Source organism: Bradysia coprophila, chromosome III, assembly GCF_014529535.1.
Source record: "Bradysia coprophila strain Holo2 chromosome III, BU_Bcop_v1, whole genome shotgun sequence".
In the NCBI taxonomy this organism is placed as follows: Eukaryota; Metazoa; Arthropoda; class Insecta; order Diptera; family Sciaridae; genus Bradysia; species Bradysia coprophila.
The window spans coordinates 893,140-914,217 of NC_050736.1; the positions used below are offsets into that span (position 1 = coordinate 893,140).

Genomic DNA, 21,078 nt, shown 5'->3' on the forward strand with positions numbered 1-21,078 from the left:
TGGTTGCCACACATCTATAAACTAAAAACATAATATACCCGATAAGATGGAATGTTGAATTCATATTATACCCATGGAAGACTACTGTTACGTTTCTGCTATATCAATGAGAAATAAGGGAAAATACATCAACCAAAACAAAACATCTTCATTTGGAGTTTCGTTTGCACTTTGCATAGTTAAATATTTCATGTAAAAATCGTATCAAGAAGACAAAGTTTCACATATATAAGAGCCGAGATTGGTTTGCAACCTATTGTGTCACCGAAACTGCAGACTTGTATTTTTAAATCGTTTGGTATTGTGTTTTTGTTTTATACTCAATGCTTTGTATGTGTAGTAACCTAAAACAATATTTGTTCGTTGTTGTTGTTTTTTTCCTTCTTCTCTTCCTTATCTTGAATTCTTGCTTTTTATCTTTTCATTTTCCGTTGTTTTCTTTTCTATATTTTCTGAAGGACTTTTTAAAAGCATTTTTGTGTTGCGGATAATATTCTGCTTTCGCCGACTTGATTCATGTGTTCGTTTTGTCATATTGTTCTTTCAGTTTGTGCCGCTTTCCTTTGAAATGATTCTGTTTTTGAAATTTTAGATATTTGATGTTACAAAGGGGAGTCTCTTCGGGTCCTTATTGAAATGGTATTATTGCAACGGATGTAGGTTGTTTCAATGAAAACGTAATAAGCATTTATGATTGTGTGAAACTTGCAAACAAATCTTTTCAACCTAGATTTTCACGTTATAGGAATCCTTTCATATGTTCGCACGTTCATTTTAATTAAAAAGAAAATACGGTGAGCGAAGCGTAGTAATCTTAATGCAACTATCATTCCCAGTTTCTATTTATAATTTCAAGTTACACCCGTGGAATTACAAGATCCAACAATTTCAGTCCTATTTACGTATTTTTTTACGTATATCGTACGTAATGTGGTACTCAAGTATGTGGAATACGTTGAATTATTTGCCTTGACGTTGTTGGATGTTATAATTCCTTCCATGTTTTATTTTAATTAATTTGTTGAATTTCCTTGGAGCAAAATATATAAAAAGAACTGTAAACCAATTTACTTTCTGAGGGAAACAGTTTTTCAATTATGCTCATTAAATAATATTTTTGACCTTTGTCTATTACATTCCGTTCCATTCAAAAAACTATTTATACCAAACTAAACATCAAACTCAAACACGTTTTTTTTTCGATCGGTGAAACAATTTCCAGGAAAAAGTTGGAAGAAAACTTTCGTAACATTTTATTGATACTTTGAACGTGTATACAGTGTAAACTGTATAACGACATAATAAATGTGAGGTATAGATTTAAAATCTCATTCAACTTTCTGCTATAATTCTGATGAAGTGAAAAAAAAGACCAGAAGTTTCCTGCAAAAACTTGTTCAAAATCGATTTATATTGAGTTAAGACAAATGACTGGATTTTCATGGATCTATTTAATTTAATAGTTTTATTTCCAACATTTAACAATGCCTTGAACATTATGTACAGTTAAGTTATTTTCTTTACACATTGTTTTAACTCCCAGGAACAGTAATTGTCTAGAAGTTTTGCTTGGTTTACTAGAAATTTGCACATTTACAAATACGATTTACCACATATAGAATAGGTATATAGTGCATTTGTTCGTCTTCGGTTTGTAAGTAGGGATATAACAACGTTTTTGTAGAGGATACCCCATTGTGAAAACTTTTGTAATGCTTTCACCATTGCTTTCAAATTCAACCGAAGTACATGAGATTAAATTGATGCGCAACCAATCTATTAAAATTCGACAGATGAAATAATTAAGCCCTACCCAAACCACTTTTCGGCGCCATTTTAATTCTTTACCGTTTGAAACTCGAAAGTTTTGTTAAAGCACAACTCGATTTTTTTCCCTCAACTTTATAGTTTAAGATGACTGTATGTCTTCCAGGGAGACGTTAAATATCTATTGTTCATTTGTGTCAATTTAGTCTATCGACTATATTGTACCTACATGTTACATTCAAGATTATTGAACACGAAGCGATTTTTCAATTATTCATAGCACTGATGTGGCATAGATAAATCGAAAATATTTGAAAAGCAAAAAATAAAGAAGGAAAGAAACTTTCCGATGAATCAATTTTTCAATAACATTTTTGGCCTGGGGCAAACTTTACATTTTCCGCAATAAATTAAAATTTGTTGTCATCGAAATTCTTTTAAATTTCAAACCCCAAATGTATGACCCGCAATGAGTTATATTCGTTATCAGAAATATCATATTATTTTTGTTGCCACATACACACGTGTGACAATATCCAAAGGGGAAAATATAATAACTTTCTGAAAGGAAATCGAAGCATAGCATAATATGAACATGTTCCGTCAAGAAGTCTGCTATTGACACAATACTCTTACTCATATAAAACTAAATATACGCCGTATGGGTATTCATTTCATGGCTGGACTCTATTTCCTACTCTACTTTCGATGTATAAATTCGTTTTCGTTAACAATAGTTTCCTAAGTTCTATGGAGAGAAAACCGGACAATGAACATTAGAGCTGCTTCGGTTCAATGTTTTTTTTGCCCATTTTCCATGTGCTCTCGAAAAGTTTAATTTTAGCAAATTGTTACAGTTTGCATCGTCCGTGTCTGATATGGTAGTACAGTGTAGAACTTGTAGAAAATACAATAACTCATAATTTTGTACAGTCTCTCTAACATGTCTTGCAAATGTAACCATGCAATAGCAAAATAAAAAATTAAAAACATTTGTTCACGTTCACACAAAAGTACATATCTCATCTATAGTTGGGTTTGGGTTATACATACAATGGTCTATATATACACATACATGGTGAATGGTGAGCTATATTGTATCATAATTTGGTTTTCGGTAGCGAACAGAATATCCATATGCGGTGTATACGTTCGGAGAATGTTGCTTCGAACATATATGTGGTACGGAACGAGTAGACTGTATAAAATATTACACCTTATGGTTCTGAAACTCTCGGAAAAGTCATATTGCAACTTTTAATGACCTCAACCATAATTAAGAGAAAAACTTGTGCTAAACCTCAAATGGAATGAATTCCAGTGTTTCATACTGTGAATTTAATTTTGGATTTACTCGTGCATAGGCGTATGGATATATAGTGAATAATATACATTCCGAAATACTTGTTTACGACGGTAGATTCTTTTCAAATTGGATATGGTTTTTCATTCTGGTTCATATTTTCTTTCTGAATTCAATTATTAAACCAATTAGCTGGTGTATGTTAACGAAGTATTCCGGAAAGGATGTGCTACCCCACTCATTGACTTAATGAATTTTATATTAGTAACGGTTTGATGCATTAATTTCGTCCTTCGATTTCTTGTTTCCTTTGCCATTATTAATTCATAATTCGTGCAATGCATGCAAAATTGTTGGATGGTGTTCTAACCTTTCTGTGGCAATGACGATGCAAAATTTATGGGAGCCTCTGTCTCGGGAATTGTTTTTGAATGCACAGTTTTGTGACTTAATAAATATGTACAGGAAAGGTACAAGTGCCGAACCCATGATGAGAATTTTTAATTAATAATTTTTTTTAATCATCAAACGAAATAATACTAAGTAAACTTGAAGCAACGCATTTATATCATCAATAAAGTGAGGATGTAGACGTATAGACAAAGATGATTAGTTTATTGCACAATAAGTATTTTAGAAATTATTTCGACTTGCTCCATTCTACAGCTTTAGTGCCTATTATCGAAATCAAATATCTTAAAGTTTCTTGAAAATTTATTTCGAGAATTTCCAGAAACTTCAAGAATTTCAATAGGATGAAATTGGACCATTCCAATTGCGCTGCAGCGCTGCATAAAACGATACAAAAATGAAAAATTTTAACGAAAATTTCCCCAAATTTCATCTAAAAGTGGTCCAATTTCAATAAATAATAAAGAGATCTCGACAAACTCTAGAAAATAGGATAAAATCAGAAATGGAAAATATTTGCAAAAAGGACTAAAAAAGGCAAATATGTCAAAAATATCCGAAATTTTCATCTAAAAGGGTTCAGATTTTTGTGAATGTCGGCTCGGTAGAAAGGCCTCGTCAGGAAATGTGGACATTGATAAAGTTTGAAGCGAAGCTAAATCGAAAATATGACGAAATGTTTATTATTTTGCAAGGTCACAGCACTAAGAGAAGCGTTACGAAATTATCTAACAGTCGGGTACTGAGCTTGTTTCAGTTAAGTGTACATAAGACATTCAAATATAGCTCCGGAATTCTTTTTGATGAAAGAGGAGCACCACATACAAAAAATATACCTTTTATGTTTAGCTATACTGGAATACACTCCAGTTCCAGCACACTTCACGTTGAAGGAATTATAATAAATTACGAAATTATTGAAATGGCCTAAAAGGTGCTTTTTTTGGTCGATTCCTGCGGCTCTCAGTGTTTCCAATAGCTTGAAAATGGTTGAAATTTGAAAATCATTTAGTGTCTTGTCTTTTATTCCACGCTTGATAGTCAAACACTACGATCTTAGGTCTCTTTATTGCAGTTAATGATTCAAAGCCCCTGTTATCGTTACACATTACAGATGCAATTGAGCGGGTATAACCCAAAAGTACCCCACAAAATGTATCCACAGAAAATGTATATACAATTCCAGCTCTAATTAACTCATTCCCATCAAATGCCACTGCTAAAATTACATTATGTTAAGCTAGAAAAAGAATAAGAAGCACATTACGCTCCGTTGAGTATGTTGAGTGGTATATGTATGTTAGAAATGAGATAAATATCGGAAATCCGGATTTTCGTTTTCCGTCATTATAATAAAGTTATAGACAAACATCTCATATTATATAAAGTTTCTTATATCTTCTCTATACATACATAACATTAACACTCTATGAAAACTTACCATTCCAAAGTCCTCCAGACAAATATTTTTATTATAAAAACTCGCCACATTTCTCATAAAGAATTACTTTATTATCTACGTCGAAAAGATAATACAGGAATGTTAAGTGTATAACTTGTTTTAGGGTGACTTTCCATGGCCTGATACCTAATATTACATTCGTGCTCTCAAATACTTTTATCAAAATATCAGATGGTATCGCTTGGAAATATGAGCATACATACATTGTATAACAATGATATATACTGTGTTGTACACCCGACACTTGTTTTTTTTTTCTTGTTTTCCTTTCGTGTTTCGCACACACTTTTACTCGACTGCGGCGGAGTGCGGTGTTTATAGGCATTTTTGTGTGCTTATAACACAATGTTCCAGCATGAATAGAACGCGGACCAGAAATTATGCTGTGAACAGTGTGTTGTGTGGAGCATCATGTTGAGGATATGTAATGCTTTTTCATGTGAACAATAAGCGAAGGGAAAAAAATCTAAAGAAAATAAATATATAAATTTATCTCAATGAGGGTGTATCACTTTGAGAATATAAGTGGCTTGAAAATCTCTAGAGAGTCACATTTTCTTTCCTATTTCGTTGTGCATACTGATAAAAATAAAAAGATCAAATATTTTCGTTCTACTTGTTTAGGAATCATTATTACACAGTTAAGTGCACAAAATGTGCTACGCTCGGCTTTCAGTCAAGTTGGTTCATATTTGATGTGCTAAGGCATAACCAAAACTAAATACTTTCGTCAGAGGGATATGGTATGTCAGCATTCTTTGTTTGAATTATTTATAGAAATTTTGGGATTACAGTGGTTTAATTCGCTACTTAAGAACTTCTTCTAGTTTATATGAAAATGAGATTCAAGCCATATTCGAAGTTCTCCAGCGTAAACAATTTTTTTCAATTTCTTGACACCACCTTAAAGTCCAAGGCTTAGACAGTAACGACAGCTACCATAGTATCGTTTGACTCCTGGAAGACCACTCGTCAATATTTAATGTCAAATTTGCTTGGTTGTTGCTGTTCAAGAGATTCCGAAGCAGAAAACCAAATACTGATTTTCGATGTCTAGCGATTCCATACAAAGACCTTTCGACGTTTTTTGGGTGTATATCGCAGAGTCTTCGTAAGCACAACAAACTGTCACCCTTCCAAATAAATCATTTTGCTGCCTCCGCTGAAACTTCGGGAGTCTTTGTTGTGAAAAACGTTATGTTAACTTGAAAAAAACGTTTGGAATTACATTTTCTCGTGTGAAAACAGTACCGCTTTTAGCTTTTGGGCTCCATAGGGCAATCGAAAAAATAGGCGCCAATTTAGTAAAGCTACATTTTTTTAAGGACCTCGGGCGCCATTTTCTTCTGCTCCACTCCGGGCGCAACGGGCATTTGCCCATTTGACCCATATGGAACAGGCGGCACTGTGTGAAAAACACCATGGAAATGCAATTTCCAACTTTTCTTCCCTCGGTTAACAAATAACTATTTTTTCACCATACGACATGGGTCTACTTTTACAACTCTTCTGCCAAATATAAAATGACAACTGAAAAACGTTGTTCTACAAAATTGTCAGGACAGTCTAACAATTCTATATAGCCATCGGTCATTCAGATCGGAAGTAGTTTGAATCTCGAACTCGAGATTCTCGCAAATTCATTCTTAAGAGCTGTTCGAACCACATGGTTTCTTATCGAGTCCCAGTTGAAGGTGGTACCTTCGTAAGATGCCAAGATTTGCGATGCGACGTCGCTCTTTAGTACAGAAAATGTGGCTAAGATTTACACCTATATCTCATTTGAATGGTAAACAGAAAGTAACAGTTGATTTTTAACAACTAACCTCAGTTGATTTTGGTACGATAGTAGAAATTTAAAATTAAATTTCATCACTGTACTTCTAGCGTCGCATCACTACTAAATCCCGATGTCGAAACAGGGTTTTTTTTTATCTCATTACATTCACTTTCATGTAATCCATTTTGTTCTGTTAATCGATTGTGATTCATTTTAAAATTGTCTACTAGCCCTGCGCTGTGGGTCAGTTCCACTGTTGCATTTAGTCGAATGCCAAACTGTAACGTGAGATCAAACCGTTGAGAAGAGTATGTAATGCAGAGTACTGCAGTAAGAAAACATTATTCCAGGTAAATTCTTTATATAAACTGCAAATGGCGAGGTAATATTTCACTAAGGCTATTAATTCAGTTATAATATAATCTGCACAACTTTTTTTGATAAATATGTGAGAGCAAAAAAATTATAGGTTCATGTGGTGAGAACAAAGAGGAAAAGAAGATTCCCATGCACATACACACATGTATTTGCTGGATGTGCATTTGAATTTCTGCCACAGTCAGTCACAAAGAATAAAGATAATGTGGAGGTAATAAACCTAGAAATAGGAAAAAGGTTAAAGTGGATTCACATTATTGCCTTGTAAAATGCCACATGGAATGTTCAATTTAAAATTGAAAAATGCACACCAAAGAATGCAATTTTCTCGTATAAATAACTCAAGACAAGGACAATTTTAGCAAATTCTCATGGTGAAACTGAATTAGAGATATGGTTCGGTGGGAATAGACTGGGTAATTTGAACGAGTAGTGGAAAAAAACATTTACATATTGTGGCTGGATTGTATTCGAAAAATGGTAGAAAGACGACAAAGCGTTTTTTTTTGTTGTTGTATCGAACGTAGACGACGCGACGTAACGTATAATATCGAGGTTTAAATTAATGAAATTCCCAAAATATTTGGAACATTTCACCGAACTTATGTTTCATTTTCAAACTATAAAGCACTTAAGTTGGTAAAATGGAAACTAGTCAACAGGAAAATTTCTCATTTTACCGCAATGGGATTCGATCAAAATTTATTTATAGACTCGAAGAAAATGTTGATAAAGGGTCGATGAACTAATAGGAGCACTACACCTTGCTATTTACATTGAATATATCAAACACAAGAAAAATATGGAATCATGCCCGCACGTTAGTAAGCGGGCGTGACGCAAGTCCACTACCAAAAATGTTTCAACAATTTTTTTATTGAGCTTGGTAGTACACAGGTAAACAGTGTGACAATTAACGAATTAACTAAAAATCTAGCCAACAAATTCCACATTTTGCATCCAATTCTCAACATGATTCATTGTTCGCTCAAAGTTACCATTCTGATATCATGTTTGGACAATGGAACCCCTTTGCATTACTACGAAATCTTATAATTGCACCGGTATATAAGATGACAATATCTTGTTGAATTTTTTTTATAGAAAATAATATCCACCCAACAAGCTGTGCATGACAGGTCTACCCTTTCGGCCCTTTTTTCATTATGATATGATCCGCCTGTTTGGAAGAAAACTAAAAAGAAAATCTCTGATGATATGCCATTTAAAAATGTCTTTTGCGTTTAGATGTTATGATTGGGTACAGTATCGTGTCAGTCTATTTAAAGAATCGCGACAGCCAGTCGATTTTGAGTAGCGTTTTGGTAACTATATTTCTGACGGAGAACCAATGTTATCGAGACTGTTTATACTCGCTAATATTTAGTCATTTTAATGACATCCTTTCCTTAATTTGGAATAAACGGAATCAAGTTTTACACCCACGGCATCCTGAAATCCGACTCATTCACCACGGAGTAATCAAAGCTAAAGTAAAACACAGATAAGAAAAAAGCTGGTTTTGAAAACTCCGTGGGTGTAACTCGTTTGATTAATTGAATAAATGGTCGGACACTTTGGATTTGGATGTCTTCTATAGCTCAATTTAACTCAAAAGAAAAAGAGTGAATCAGACGCATTTTCATTTTCCAGTGGAATATTTGCCTAAAAAGGTATTAGACCCAAGAAGCCAAAACCACTTTCAAAAAATTCCTCGAAACTTGTTCGGTTAGTGAGTGGTGATCAAAAACCGAAAACGTGCAGGGTAAGCAAAATCTAAAGATTAGTGTGGATGCATGTACTTTCAGAGAACGATGAGATATGAACAGGTGTAGGGATCCAACAGAAAGAAAACAACATTCTCATATGGAAATTTCTTGAGGTACAAAAAAGCTAAATGGTGGTTGTGTGAAAGCTTATACTTTCAGGGCAAATAGGAACTTATGGGGAAGGAACTTATGTTTTGAACTATTTACTATGAAACACTTAAACCCCTGTGTATTATTCGCCACTATTCGCCCTGAAAAAAATTAAATTACCTACACAGAGCCTTACCCACTCGACCATTTATCTTCTTTGTACTTCGAGAAATTTCCATTTAATAGGTGCATGTTTGTGATTTTTTAACACGTCAAACTAGTCACACAAGCTTCGAGCAAAATTATCGAAAGTGGTTTTTGCTTCTAGATTCGAGACCTTTCTAGCTCATATAAAAAATAAAATGGGTCAGATTTCGGTAGGCTGTTTTTGAAACGAAACCATCAAAACATAAAACAACAGGGCAAAAATAAAATAAAAGATTAGGACTCGGATTAGGACCGAGGCAATCAAGCTCCACAACACGATCATCAACGTTTAAAAGGCAATGTTAACCATTTATAAAACCAAGTCCTACAACAGCGTTTGAAAGGCCAGTTTTAACAACAATTATAGAATCAAACTTATGATTCATAATCCATAACGAATTTCCATCAGAGTCTAGAAAACTTTGACATCATTATCAATATCCGTATTTGATTTGAACGAGCGTATCTATAATAATAATAACAACAGCAAAACTGGCTTTCATTTTATTGCTGAATATGGTAAATAGTAACAACTTATTTGATCCATAAAACATTAATATCTCCAAATTAAATATTGAAAGTAAACATTGATCGTAAACTTTATTTTACTCTAATGATGTTTTCATATTATTGGTCTAGGTATTTCATATGAAATTACCGGAGGATATCCATAATGGTTGGAAAATGGTTTTTTTTCCAGCTTTTTTTGGAACGAACATTTATTTCCGCACAATATTTCCATATTTCCCTCCATATAAAAAGTAAATCTAATAAATTAATAAATAAAAAAAAGCCAAACTGTAGGTTGTCGATTTGTTTTACAACTTGAGGTGGATTTTCATTGCTTTTACAGATTAATCGTATACGGTTTGAGTTTATTGTTTTATCGTTTAATTTTGTGCATAGTCCTTTTTTATAATCGATTTGATTTTTATCAACGCTATTTACTCATTCATAACGCCGCGTTGTTTGTTCAAAGCTTGTACATTCTTGGCGGAGGGTCATTAATCATAAATTGACCGTTAGTAAAAATCATGTAAAATCAGTTAAAATTTAAAAAGGGAAGCAGTTTTACTACAACAAAAACTATTACCGTTTACCTACGGGCTATCGATGTGATAAATTTTAAGTGCCGTGCTATTATTTCAACTCAATGTTATTCAGAATATTGAAATAGAAATGGAAAATGTGGGGCATTCCAATTCAAAACCCTAATTGAGATCACATTTCGTTGTAAATTTCCAAGTTTTAATTATCATAATACAGACTACAATATAAATGCATCGTATGTGCTAGTGGAAATTCTGCAAAATCAATTACTATGATATTCCATTTTCACACAGTCTCAGTGGATGAGATGTTTTTCTACAAAAGCAATTAGCATTCGTTGTTTGGAAATTTTGTTCATATTACGATGAATTAAAGATCCTTCAGGACTCAATACACTCACAAAAAAGGTATATGCACAAAGGGTTTTGAGGATCCAATACACTCACATAAGGGTATATGCTTACGCTTATGCATAAAGGGTTTTTATGCTGTCTTTCTGTAAATGTTTCGACTTTCGTGTATCTTTTAAATGAGTAAACGGGGAATGTGGAGCGTCATACAACGGCTACCAGAAGCAGTGGACGGAAAAGTCAACATAGTTATCTCCGGTTTTTAATATTTGCCGTAAGTATAAATCCATTTTCAAACGCGGTGAATAATTATTTATTCTGATGTATAATGCTAACATTACTGTGTACCTGCTACCTACTCTACATTATAACGTTCAACCCAGAAAGTAATTCAGGGAGCTTCTAGTGTAATCTAAATTATTCATTAAAGTACCTAGCCGGGTGTATAGGGAAGATGTATGAAAATGATTTTGAGTGTCTCGTTTTTTTTTTGTTAATTTTAAAATACCTTGTAAGTACCGAGATGCTCTACAACGCAAGGTAAATTAGCATCTCTGCCCACAGCAACTGTGACATTTGGGATTGGCTGCGCGAACCGTGGTTCATCCATCATAACTGAAACGTAAAGATAATTTAGGTTAGTGTTTTAATTTGCATTACAGCCGAATGTGCTACAACAAAAAATAAGAGTAATGTGAATGCAACAACAACGGTAAAATTTATTATGTAAGCCATTCTTGGACACGGACATTGTGCACTGTAAATCACACCGTCATACAGTTTCATTTATTTTTTTCCAACTTTTTTTTCCACGTTATTAATATGGGAAACATTTTTCATGTCTATATATGTGGGAGATGTGGGAGAGACGTAGAGGTGTTACATGGACTTGTACAAACAATTTGTAGTTTGTTTGCACACGAAATTGTAATGTTCCATGTATATATACGTATGCAGAAGCGAACTTAATTTGTGTATTTTTTTAATTAAATAAATTCTATTTTTACAGTTGAAATTTTGTCGGTTGTAATTTAATAGTGCATGTATTGCCCTACATGCTGTAACATATACATTACCCTTTTTATGGCAAATATATTCGAATGCATTTTTAAGCTAAAATGTTTCGACTATCAAAGGCATGGTGCAATGTTTTTTCTCGGTTTTAACATCTATTCGTGTCCGTTTCCAGAGTTTAAACATTATTTTGGTGTTAATTATAATGAGAAAATGTATTTTCTGGAAAAGAAATTGTAGCGAACTTAGTAAATATCAGTTGAATCGGTGTTCTTTTATCCATTAGAATTTGCACTTAACAAATTTCGCAGTATCAAGTATCAGTAGATCGATTAAGTGAGATCGGTGAACGCTGTACGGATACATTCTTGTTCAGTTGAAAAATCTGTTCGAATTTATCTCTTTTTTAATTGGTCTATTTGGTAAACAGATCTTATTCAAATTAGTATTGTTTATTTCATCGCGTCATGAATGGTAGGCCTTAATGAAGTAATAGATTTTTGTATAAAATAAAATATTTATTGAGACATAAACAAAAGACATCACAGATTTAAAAGACAAATAGAGAATAAAGGTCTCCTATTGGCGATTTGCAAATTACCGTTCAACTGATTGTCTCAGGACACGATAATCTTTTACAACTTGGATTCGAATCTTGAATGTACCGAGTTCTCTTACTTTATTTGCAATCCAATCGTTTTGTTCCTTTGTGTGAATCGATACCAGTTTCATACCTGCAAGCCAGCAATGCGTATCTGCGTCGTAAAACGTTTTCTGCAGCAATCAATTATTATAATCAATTAACTACGCTGTTTTCAGAGTATAGAAATTGTCGTTTACTTTGGATTCAGTGTGAAACATGTATTTCTTCCCATTGAACAGAAATGTATTGCGGGGTAGTTGTGGTCACATTCTACCTTCGAGGCAAGAAAATAAGAAACGTTGAGCAAGAAAAGTTAACTAGAAAATTACCGACAACCACAACCCGAATCCCAAAGAATTTGGAGCCAGATCACTTTGTCCATCTGTAAAATATCAACCTAAACATGTCGTCGATCTCACGACAAGTATGCATCGATTCTGGGAGTTTCGTTACAATTATGCGGGAATTCTTTTGTTGGTGCTTTAGTCCCGAGATACGCCTGTTTGTCATAAAACCAACACAGTGTTCATAAAATGGTGATTGAGGTCACACTGACATTCGACGTTGCATTATCGAAAACAGTCGCAGTCGTATCCGTAGAGCCACTTGCCTTCAACTGGGTTGTTCCACTACTGTTCAAAATATTGCAACGAATTGCGAGTTCAATTATTAAAACACACATTTCGAAATTCATTCTTTCAATTTGAATGCAATTGCAACAAAAAACATAACGAACAGAGTCTGTTCAACAGACACTGAATACGTTTCTCTGATGACTGACTGCGAGTGTGTCGATATTCAAATTGGTTGTTGTGCATCAAGTGTGAGGAAAATTATGAGCAATTCAAGCGTCTAATGATTTGATTACTTTAGTTTGAGATTGTCTGCAGTAAATTGGAATATAATGGTTGCAAAAGTCGTTAATTAAAGCTACTGGAACGTTCTGTCTCAACTGTAAAATATGAGGTAATGACGGGCTACGAAACAGCCCCAGTTATTTATGCCTTTAAAATCGTTAATCAGTTGAAAATTGCAAATAGAAAAAATATATAAGAAACAGTCAAACGGTTACTAATGGAAGCTAGAGATCTTGATGACAACTTGGGTAAGTTGATTTTTAAGGAATATTGCAAGCAATGTTTAGTTAATGAAGAAGACCTAATTAGTCGTTTAAGTTTACCATGACGTAACAGTGCCTATTTTTCGTGAAATTTTCGTGAAATTTCGTGAAATTCGTGAAATTCGTGAAATTTCGTGAAATTTCGTGAAATTTCGTGAAAATTCGTGAAATTTCGTGGAATTGTGTAAATATGTAATAAGTTAAGTTACACAAGTTTCTACTTAAAATACACAAAAACAGCAATATCACAATAAATATTGGAAAAAACGAACTGATGGAACCTTTTTCGTCCGGTCGGAAGTTGTCAAATAGCGATCAGATGAACAATTCCGATCATACGGTAATTGTCTCTATCTGACGTTGCCATATCAATAACGAGAGAAAACTATGGTGTTATCGGAATTGACCACCTGATCGTCATTTGACAACTTCCTTAAATCAATGAACTGTAAGGTTTAATGGCTAATCGAGTTTTTGAGCATATATGAATAAAAGATTCTTTCATATATGTTTTAAGTTATAAGGTTTTTACTTTTCACCAATCGATGATAGAACAACTATATAATTGTCTTCGAAAGACCTCAAAATTTTTAAAGATACATGAGTCTATGGAGGCCCTATTCGCTTTTTAATTTAGGTTCTATTATCTTTGGATTTTCATGTTATATTAGATCGTCTAAGAAAAGGGTTGCAAGAATGGGTCAATAAAAGCAACTTACTATAGCTAAACTCTTTCAAAGTCTTTTATTTGAGATATTTGCCTGGAAAACTAATTATTATTACACCGAACCCTGTATAGAATCAGTCAGAAAAACCTTGAATAGTAAAGGTGACGCAAGTCTACAGTAATAGAGATCCGAAAGTGGGTAAAGAAGTTTTTACTAAAGAAGTGTGCCTCAAGTGACTTTGTCGGTTCGGCTTTGATTGATCGAGAATGTGACGTTTCCATAGCAATTTCTAGCACGAACTTTGAGATAAGTCCAATTTGGAGGCTTCTGTGATGATAGCTATACCTCATAAGATTGTTTGTAGATGTCGTTCAGATGATTCAGATGCCATTAATTTTGGCGTTCATTTGTTGCTTATGTGTTTATGAACTCAATATTTCGATTTAATGTGAAGAATATATAAAAGAATGCGTTGAAATTTATTTTTTAATTCATTGCTTCATCCATCGATTCATCGAAAATTCAAATTCTGAAGCGCACTTATGGCGTGAATTCAAGTTTATAAAATTTATTGACACAACGAAGGCACAATGCTAGAATTCAAGATATTGTGAACGCCAAACGACGATTGTCTAACGACAAACAGTTACAAAAATATGCTGAACTATTTTCGTTATCTTTCATCATAATGCTACCTCATGAAATAAATTACAATATTTGTAAAATAAGAGAACATCCGACAACTAATCAATGCATGACAATTGAGTTTTATAAATTTAAATATATTTTTCCTTTCTGAAAGTGATAACAACCTTATTGTCGAAAGCTAGGCCTATAAAACAAAGATTAACCAATCCACTTATCAGAATAACTTTTAAAATGGATACAGAACTTGGAAAATGAAGTTATCTACTATTAATGAAGCTATACATAATATAAGTGAAATTTCCTGAAATTTAATGAAATTTCCTGAAATTTAATGAAATTCGTGAAATTTCGTGAAATTCATGAAATTTTGTGAAATTCGTGAAATAAATTTTCAAAATAGGCCCTGTGACGTAAAGATGAAATTGAACTGTTAACATCCGAACGCTATTATTGAAAACTGAAACCCGACCCGAATTAAATTTAGAAACCAGAGAACCTTAAACTGAACTCAGATGTCATATCTTAGATATTTTAAGGTTTAATGTTTCATTAAATTTAAAAAAAAAACCCTAGAACTTAAACCCAATCAAAATCGAATACAAATTTTATCACCGTCGCCCGACTAAAAGTGTTTGAGTAGCAGGCCACAGCTCTAAAGCTCATAAGATTCCAATTAATCTTATTGATAGCAACGCAACGAAATCAATGTTTTTCGATCTGTTTGGGCATTGCAAACTCAGATAATTGAAATAAATTTTAATTTTAGCTAATTTCTAAAAACATTTCGCTCTAAGATGAATAGAAAATGTATCAATCCAAATGCTCTCTTCTTTGTCATCGGATTCACCTCAAACGTATCCTATCATAGGATTCCTATGCAGAACAAGAACTAGCGGTTTGATTAAATGTTATAAGTGACTGTTACTCGAATTAAAAAAAAATCATCTGTAGGACGAAGATATCGAACAAACTTCAGAACTTTGTCGTTAACTACCAAGGTCCACTGTTGGAACTCTGGAAAATTTACCGAACCACTTGATGGACTTCACACTATCTCATTTTCGCCAGAGGCGACGATCCTTTCGACAATCTTAAGGTGAGTTGGTATCTTTTTTTATCTAGAAAGTGGTTATTGATTACAATAGCATTCAGAAATATCAGCACAATATGGCTAAAAACTTCCAAGAAAACCTTGGACATTTCGTCAAAATAAATGAATCGACAAGCAAGAAAGCTCTGAAAAAGTTGCTCACTTAGGCGTTGGAAAGGTTCGACTTCGATTAGCAGATGGTGACACCTCGAGACGCTGTAGCATTTCTTCTGTAACAGGAGGCATTTTCCGACATAGCGAATATATGGTTAAAAAGCACTACGATGCCTATCTATAGAAGTGCGTGGTAAGGAAAAGGAAGAGCAGCCCACAGTCGACAATTTTGCTGCAACGGTTTCATGAACTAATCGCTTCCTAAATTTCAATTTTGGTAGATTCACAGTTGTAAATGTATAAATATAAATTGTAATTGAATTCGGTGTATATGACGGGTCTGCATCTTAGAAATGGTCGGACGTGTATGGGATGTGGGCTGCGAATTTGAAAATTTGTCCATTGCTCTTAAGGTTAAAACTATAATTATTTTATGTCTGTCAGAGTTTTGAAATAAATTGTTAAAAGTCTTCTTTGTTCAAGAACTAGGGTTTCAAAATGAAAAATATTTGATACTAAAATTAAATTTCAATTATTTTAATTGCAGATACTTTATTATGTAAATTATATTTGTAACCAATGGTAATTCCACATTTAGCCAAAAAAAAAATTATTTAGTACACAACGTATACATAATATTCGTTCATAAATGTGAAGGCATTACTGTTGTTATTATTAGGTATTAAACAAATTGTTTATTGTAATTTTTGATTAAGTTAATATTGAGCTGGTTTAAATGAAATATCGTTAGATGCGAGTTAATTGGTTAAATGACATACAAATTTATTATTTTCCTGGTTTAACGAAAAATAAAATAAAATATTTTATATGAAAATGTAATTCATGTTGAGGACAAATGATTATGTTCCTGTTTGGAAGTATTAATACGGTTTAAAATGCTACATTGTTTTAATTATACAATAATTGTTAATACCTGTCGGCATTGTATGTAACGAAATAATAATTGTGGCTTTTCACATGACATTCATGAGTTTATGTATATTGTTAGACCACTATATTAAAAATACCATTTCTACGTCATTTTATAATAATTTATTGATTTTAAATGAATTATTATTATTTGGATCGGGTTTTTACGAGACGAGCTCAGTATTTAATTATTGTAACAGTTGGTGAAGCTACGCGAGATCATAGAAATTTAGACTAAATCTCGATACATTTTCCACTAAAACTATTTTTAATGAAGAATAAATTGTTCGATTTGAATTGAACTACTTTGACGCAGTATTCCTATTTATGAAACCTATGGGTGCCAAGTTAAATATTTCACCACAAAATGTGAAATTGAAAGCTCGACGTTTGCCGTAACGAAGCAATTTCATCGTTATAGTCCAGGTCCTTATGTCTTTGTTTCATGTGTTATGCCATGAAAAGTTGTGGAACAAAACTTTTTCCTGAAAATGGAAAAATATTTTTCTATCCGAAGTAAGCCATTCATATGAAAACCTTCCAAGTCGAATTTCTCCAAAAATACAATATCGTTTTGAAAAATTTCTTCTTCAGAAGACTGAGATATGGCTTGCGAAACACATGTATGTCCTAATAAGGATTTTGTAAGTTTTTCCTAGATCAATAAAAGACACGTAGCTATAATTTGGGATCCAGTGTTCCAGTGTTTCTTGCACAGACATTTCACCACTTCTTCCCCTCTCATTGATATCTGTTCAAGGATTATGAAACGTTCCTTATTTGGGATGATATTGACGATTTTCCCTATGAAAATTACAATTTATGTCTACGAAAGCTTTTTAGTGTGACATAACTATTTTATTGGTTTCGTTCCTCGTTGAATTTATTTTTGTTACTCTTTATGGAGTAACTCATCCAAAATAATGTCGAATCCTGACGTTTTTACTACTTCTTTACTAATACACCAAATATACGTTTTTGGCCATTTTTCGACTATAAATTGGAATTTTAACAAGTTTGAAGTCACCAGAGGTCAGTTCCTAAAAATAAGTGACGTCTTCGAGGTGCGTTGTCTTCCATATCCTAGAAGTATCGAACTGCAGGTAGGCATGTTCACTGAAAAATATCAGCAATCTATGATAAAATTTCCAAGTAATCGATACAACATCAATCGAATTTTTTATCGATAATCGATAAATATCGACTGATAATCGCAATATTATCAGTCGACATTTACCAATTATCAGTCAATATTTATCGATTATCAGTCGATATATATCGATTATCGATAAAACATTCGATTGATATTGACTTTTCGAAAATATCGATAATAAATAGGAGATATTTTATCAATCGAATGAATTATCGAACATGCCTAACTGCAGGGAATTCAGACGATTTTTCCTTTCTGAATTCTGTCGATGGTTAAGGTAGCAGCAAGTCGGTTAATAAGAAAAATCAGGTTTATCGATCCAGAAAACCAGAAAACTTAACTAATTAAGCGCTTTAAAGTCCTTGTGCTATAATATACTATTGTGAACCGAATCGGGCTGCCAAGCCTTGTGGTAAAACTCATTTTCCAGTGCAGAAGCGTAAGAAGGTAATGAAATTATTTAAGTCGCCCTAATTATGTTCTTCTTAGATACACCATCCCGTATTGAAAGATCCCGCACTATATTCTACGGATTGAATACACGATTTTCATTTTTTTTAATATTCGTGAGCTGACAAATATAGTCGGCCTGGTAACATTGTTTACTCACTGCATTATCATCGAAAAGCAAACATTGCTTATATTTTCTCCATGGCTTCGAAAAGTAACCCCAAAACGAAAAGGATATTTAAAGATGGAGAGATATATAAAGCTATTTTTCCTATCACAGGAAATTTCATAGATTTTATGCATCAAATATTTTGAAAATTGCTAATGTTACATTTCGAGGAGATGAGATTTTTATGAAAGCTAAGATTTTTTTTAGCCCCGTACGAAGTACGAAGGGGCTTATAGGATTACGATGCCGTGTGTAATTGATGGAATTCGAAGCAGACGGTAAGGGCAAAGTGTTTGCCTATGTTTATAGATGACGAATCTGCAATAAAAATTTGGGCCGTCTGTCCGTCTGTCCGTCTGTCCGTCTGTCCGTCTGTCCGTCTGTCCGTCTGTCCGTCTGTCCGTCACGTCGATATCTTGAGTAAATCAAATCCGATTTCAAAAATTTTTTTTTCCCTGAAAGATAGTCAAAATAGTGAGGCTAAGTTCGAAGATGGGCATATTCGGGTCGGCCCTTCGTGAGTTAGGGCCACCTAAGTGATTTAAGGTCTTTTGGTGATATTTATGGCAAAATAAACGATGGAAATGTAAATGACACGGCAAATGATAGGTATTGTCAATACCAATCCAGGAAAAAAAAGTTTTTTAAAATCGGGTGAGTGGACCGTGAGTTAGGGCCTTAGAAGTGAAAATCTACTAGGGCCCTATGTGTATTTTACATAGAACTCAAGTAAATTTCATCCGTTTTTCGTAATTTTTGTTTCATTTGAAAGATAATCGAACACCGAATAGAATGTTGTTGAAAAAAAAAAAATTTGGGTCCTTGGACTAAGGCCGCTACTAGGGCCCTATGTGTATTTTACATATAACTCGAGCAAATTTCATCCGTTTTTCGTAATTTTTGTTTCATTTGGAAGGTAATCAAAGGCCGAATAGAATGTTGTTGAAAAAAAATTAAAATGTGGTCCTCGGACAAAGGCCGCTACTAGGGCCCTATGTGTATTTTACATATAACTCGAGCAAATTTCATCCGTTTTTCGTAATTTTTGTTTCATTTGAAAGGTAATCAAAGGCCGAATAGAATGTTGTTGAAAAAAAATTAAATTTGGGTCCTCGGACTAAGGCCGCTACTAGGGCCCTAGTGTATTTTACATATAACTCGAGCAAATTTCATCCGTTTTTCGTAATTTTTGTTTCATTTGGAAGGTAATCAAAGGCCGAATAGAATGTTGTTGAAAAAAAATTAAATTTGGGTCCTCGGACTAAGGCCGCTACTAGGGCCCTATGCGTATTTTACATACAACTCGAGTAAATTTCATCCGTTTTTCGTAATTTTTGTTTCATTTGGAAGGTAATCAAAGGCCGAATAGAATGTTGTTGAAAAAAAATTAAATTTGGGTCCTCGGACTAAGGCCGCTACTAGGGCCCTATGTGTATTTTACATATAACTCGAGCAAATTTCATCCGTTTTTAGTATTTTTTGTTTTATTTTGAAGGTAATCAAAGGCCGAATAGAATGTAGTTGAAAAAAAATTGGATCCTCGGACTGAGGCCGATACTAGGCCCTATGTGTATTTATACTCAATAAATTAAAATTTTAGGGCTATTTGAAATTTTTGTTTTATTTGAAAGGAACGTCGTACGGGGCTTCGTAATTGCGCTATGCGCAATTTCTAAGATGTACATATTACATAATAATTTTACTTTAACTACTTTAACCGGCGCATAGGCTTACGGTCAAAGTAGGGTGACAGACGCACTAGGGTCACGTACGCAATAGATATACGGGTTTGTACGGGGCTCAGTCGCAGCAAACGCTCCGACTGTTCTGATGGCTCGTTTTTATTAAGTAGTTGCTTTTTATATACATACACAGACATTGGTCGTAATCGTGATATTCATATACTGTTAAAATTGAGCTCTGACTTTTCCATCAATGTTGTAGGAAAAACATGAATCAGAAATATTACGCGGATGTTATGATTAACTCTAAGATTGCGCATTTTTTTTGCTTTCAACATAAATTAAAATTTTGTAATCTATTTAGAGAAAAAGCTTGTTGTGTAGATATACTAAAGATATTGACGATGGGTTACATGAGTATATTCTACTCGTAGAATGATTTACTTTGAATGACGGATGATTTGTATGTAAATTGTAATGTAATGTTGTACTGGAGCGATTTTCCTTAGTATAAGATGAAAATCTATAAAGCATAAAGTTTGCCATAAATATTCATAACGTTGTGCGAAAACATGTGCAGTGAATATACTGCGGAATATAAACCGTACACATGTGGATTGTAGAACTTCTGAATGTTCTCGAAATTCAACGTTATGGTGATGAAAAGCCCCTAAGATTGTTGAAGGAGTTTCTTTATTACATATTTTCATTTTTTTTACGATCATATCGAAACCTTAAAAATGTATTTATATTTATGGGCTTTCCAAGCCTTTTTTATATATATAAATTGTATGTGTCATAACAATCATTAAAATACATTTTCTTTTGCC

General features: G+C 33.4%; 1 protein-coding gene across 4 annotated transcripts in view; it reads right to left on the minus strand.

Moving 5' to 3' along the window:
• LOC119076793 (lachesin) overlaps positions 1-21,078 on the minus strand; it is an 80,217-nt gene that overhangs the window by 27,949 nt on the left and 31,190 nt on the right. For all 4 annotated transcript variants that reach the window (XR_005087702.1, XM_037183782.1, XM_037183767.1 and 1 more), the window contains exon 3: positions 11,076-11,182. Coding sequence is in view for 3 of the 4 variants with exons in the window: in XM_037183782.1 (XP_037039677.1) it covers positions 11,076-11,182 (107 nt within the window). In the remaining variant the exon portion in view is untranslated. The remainder of the gene's footprint in view (positions 1-11,075; positions 11,183-21,078) is intronic.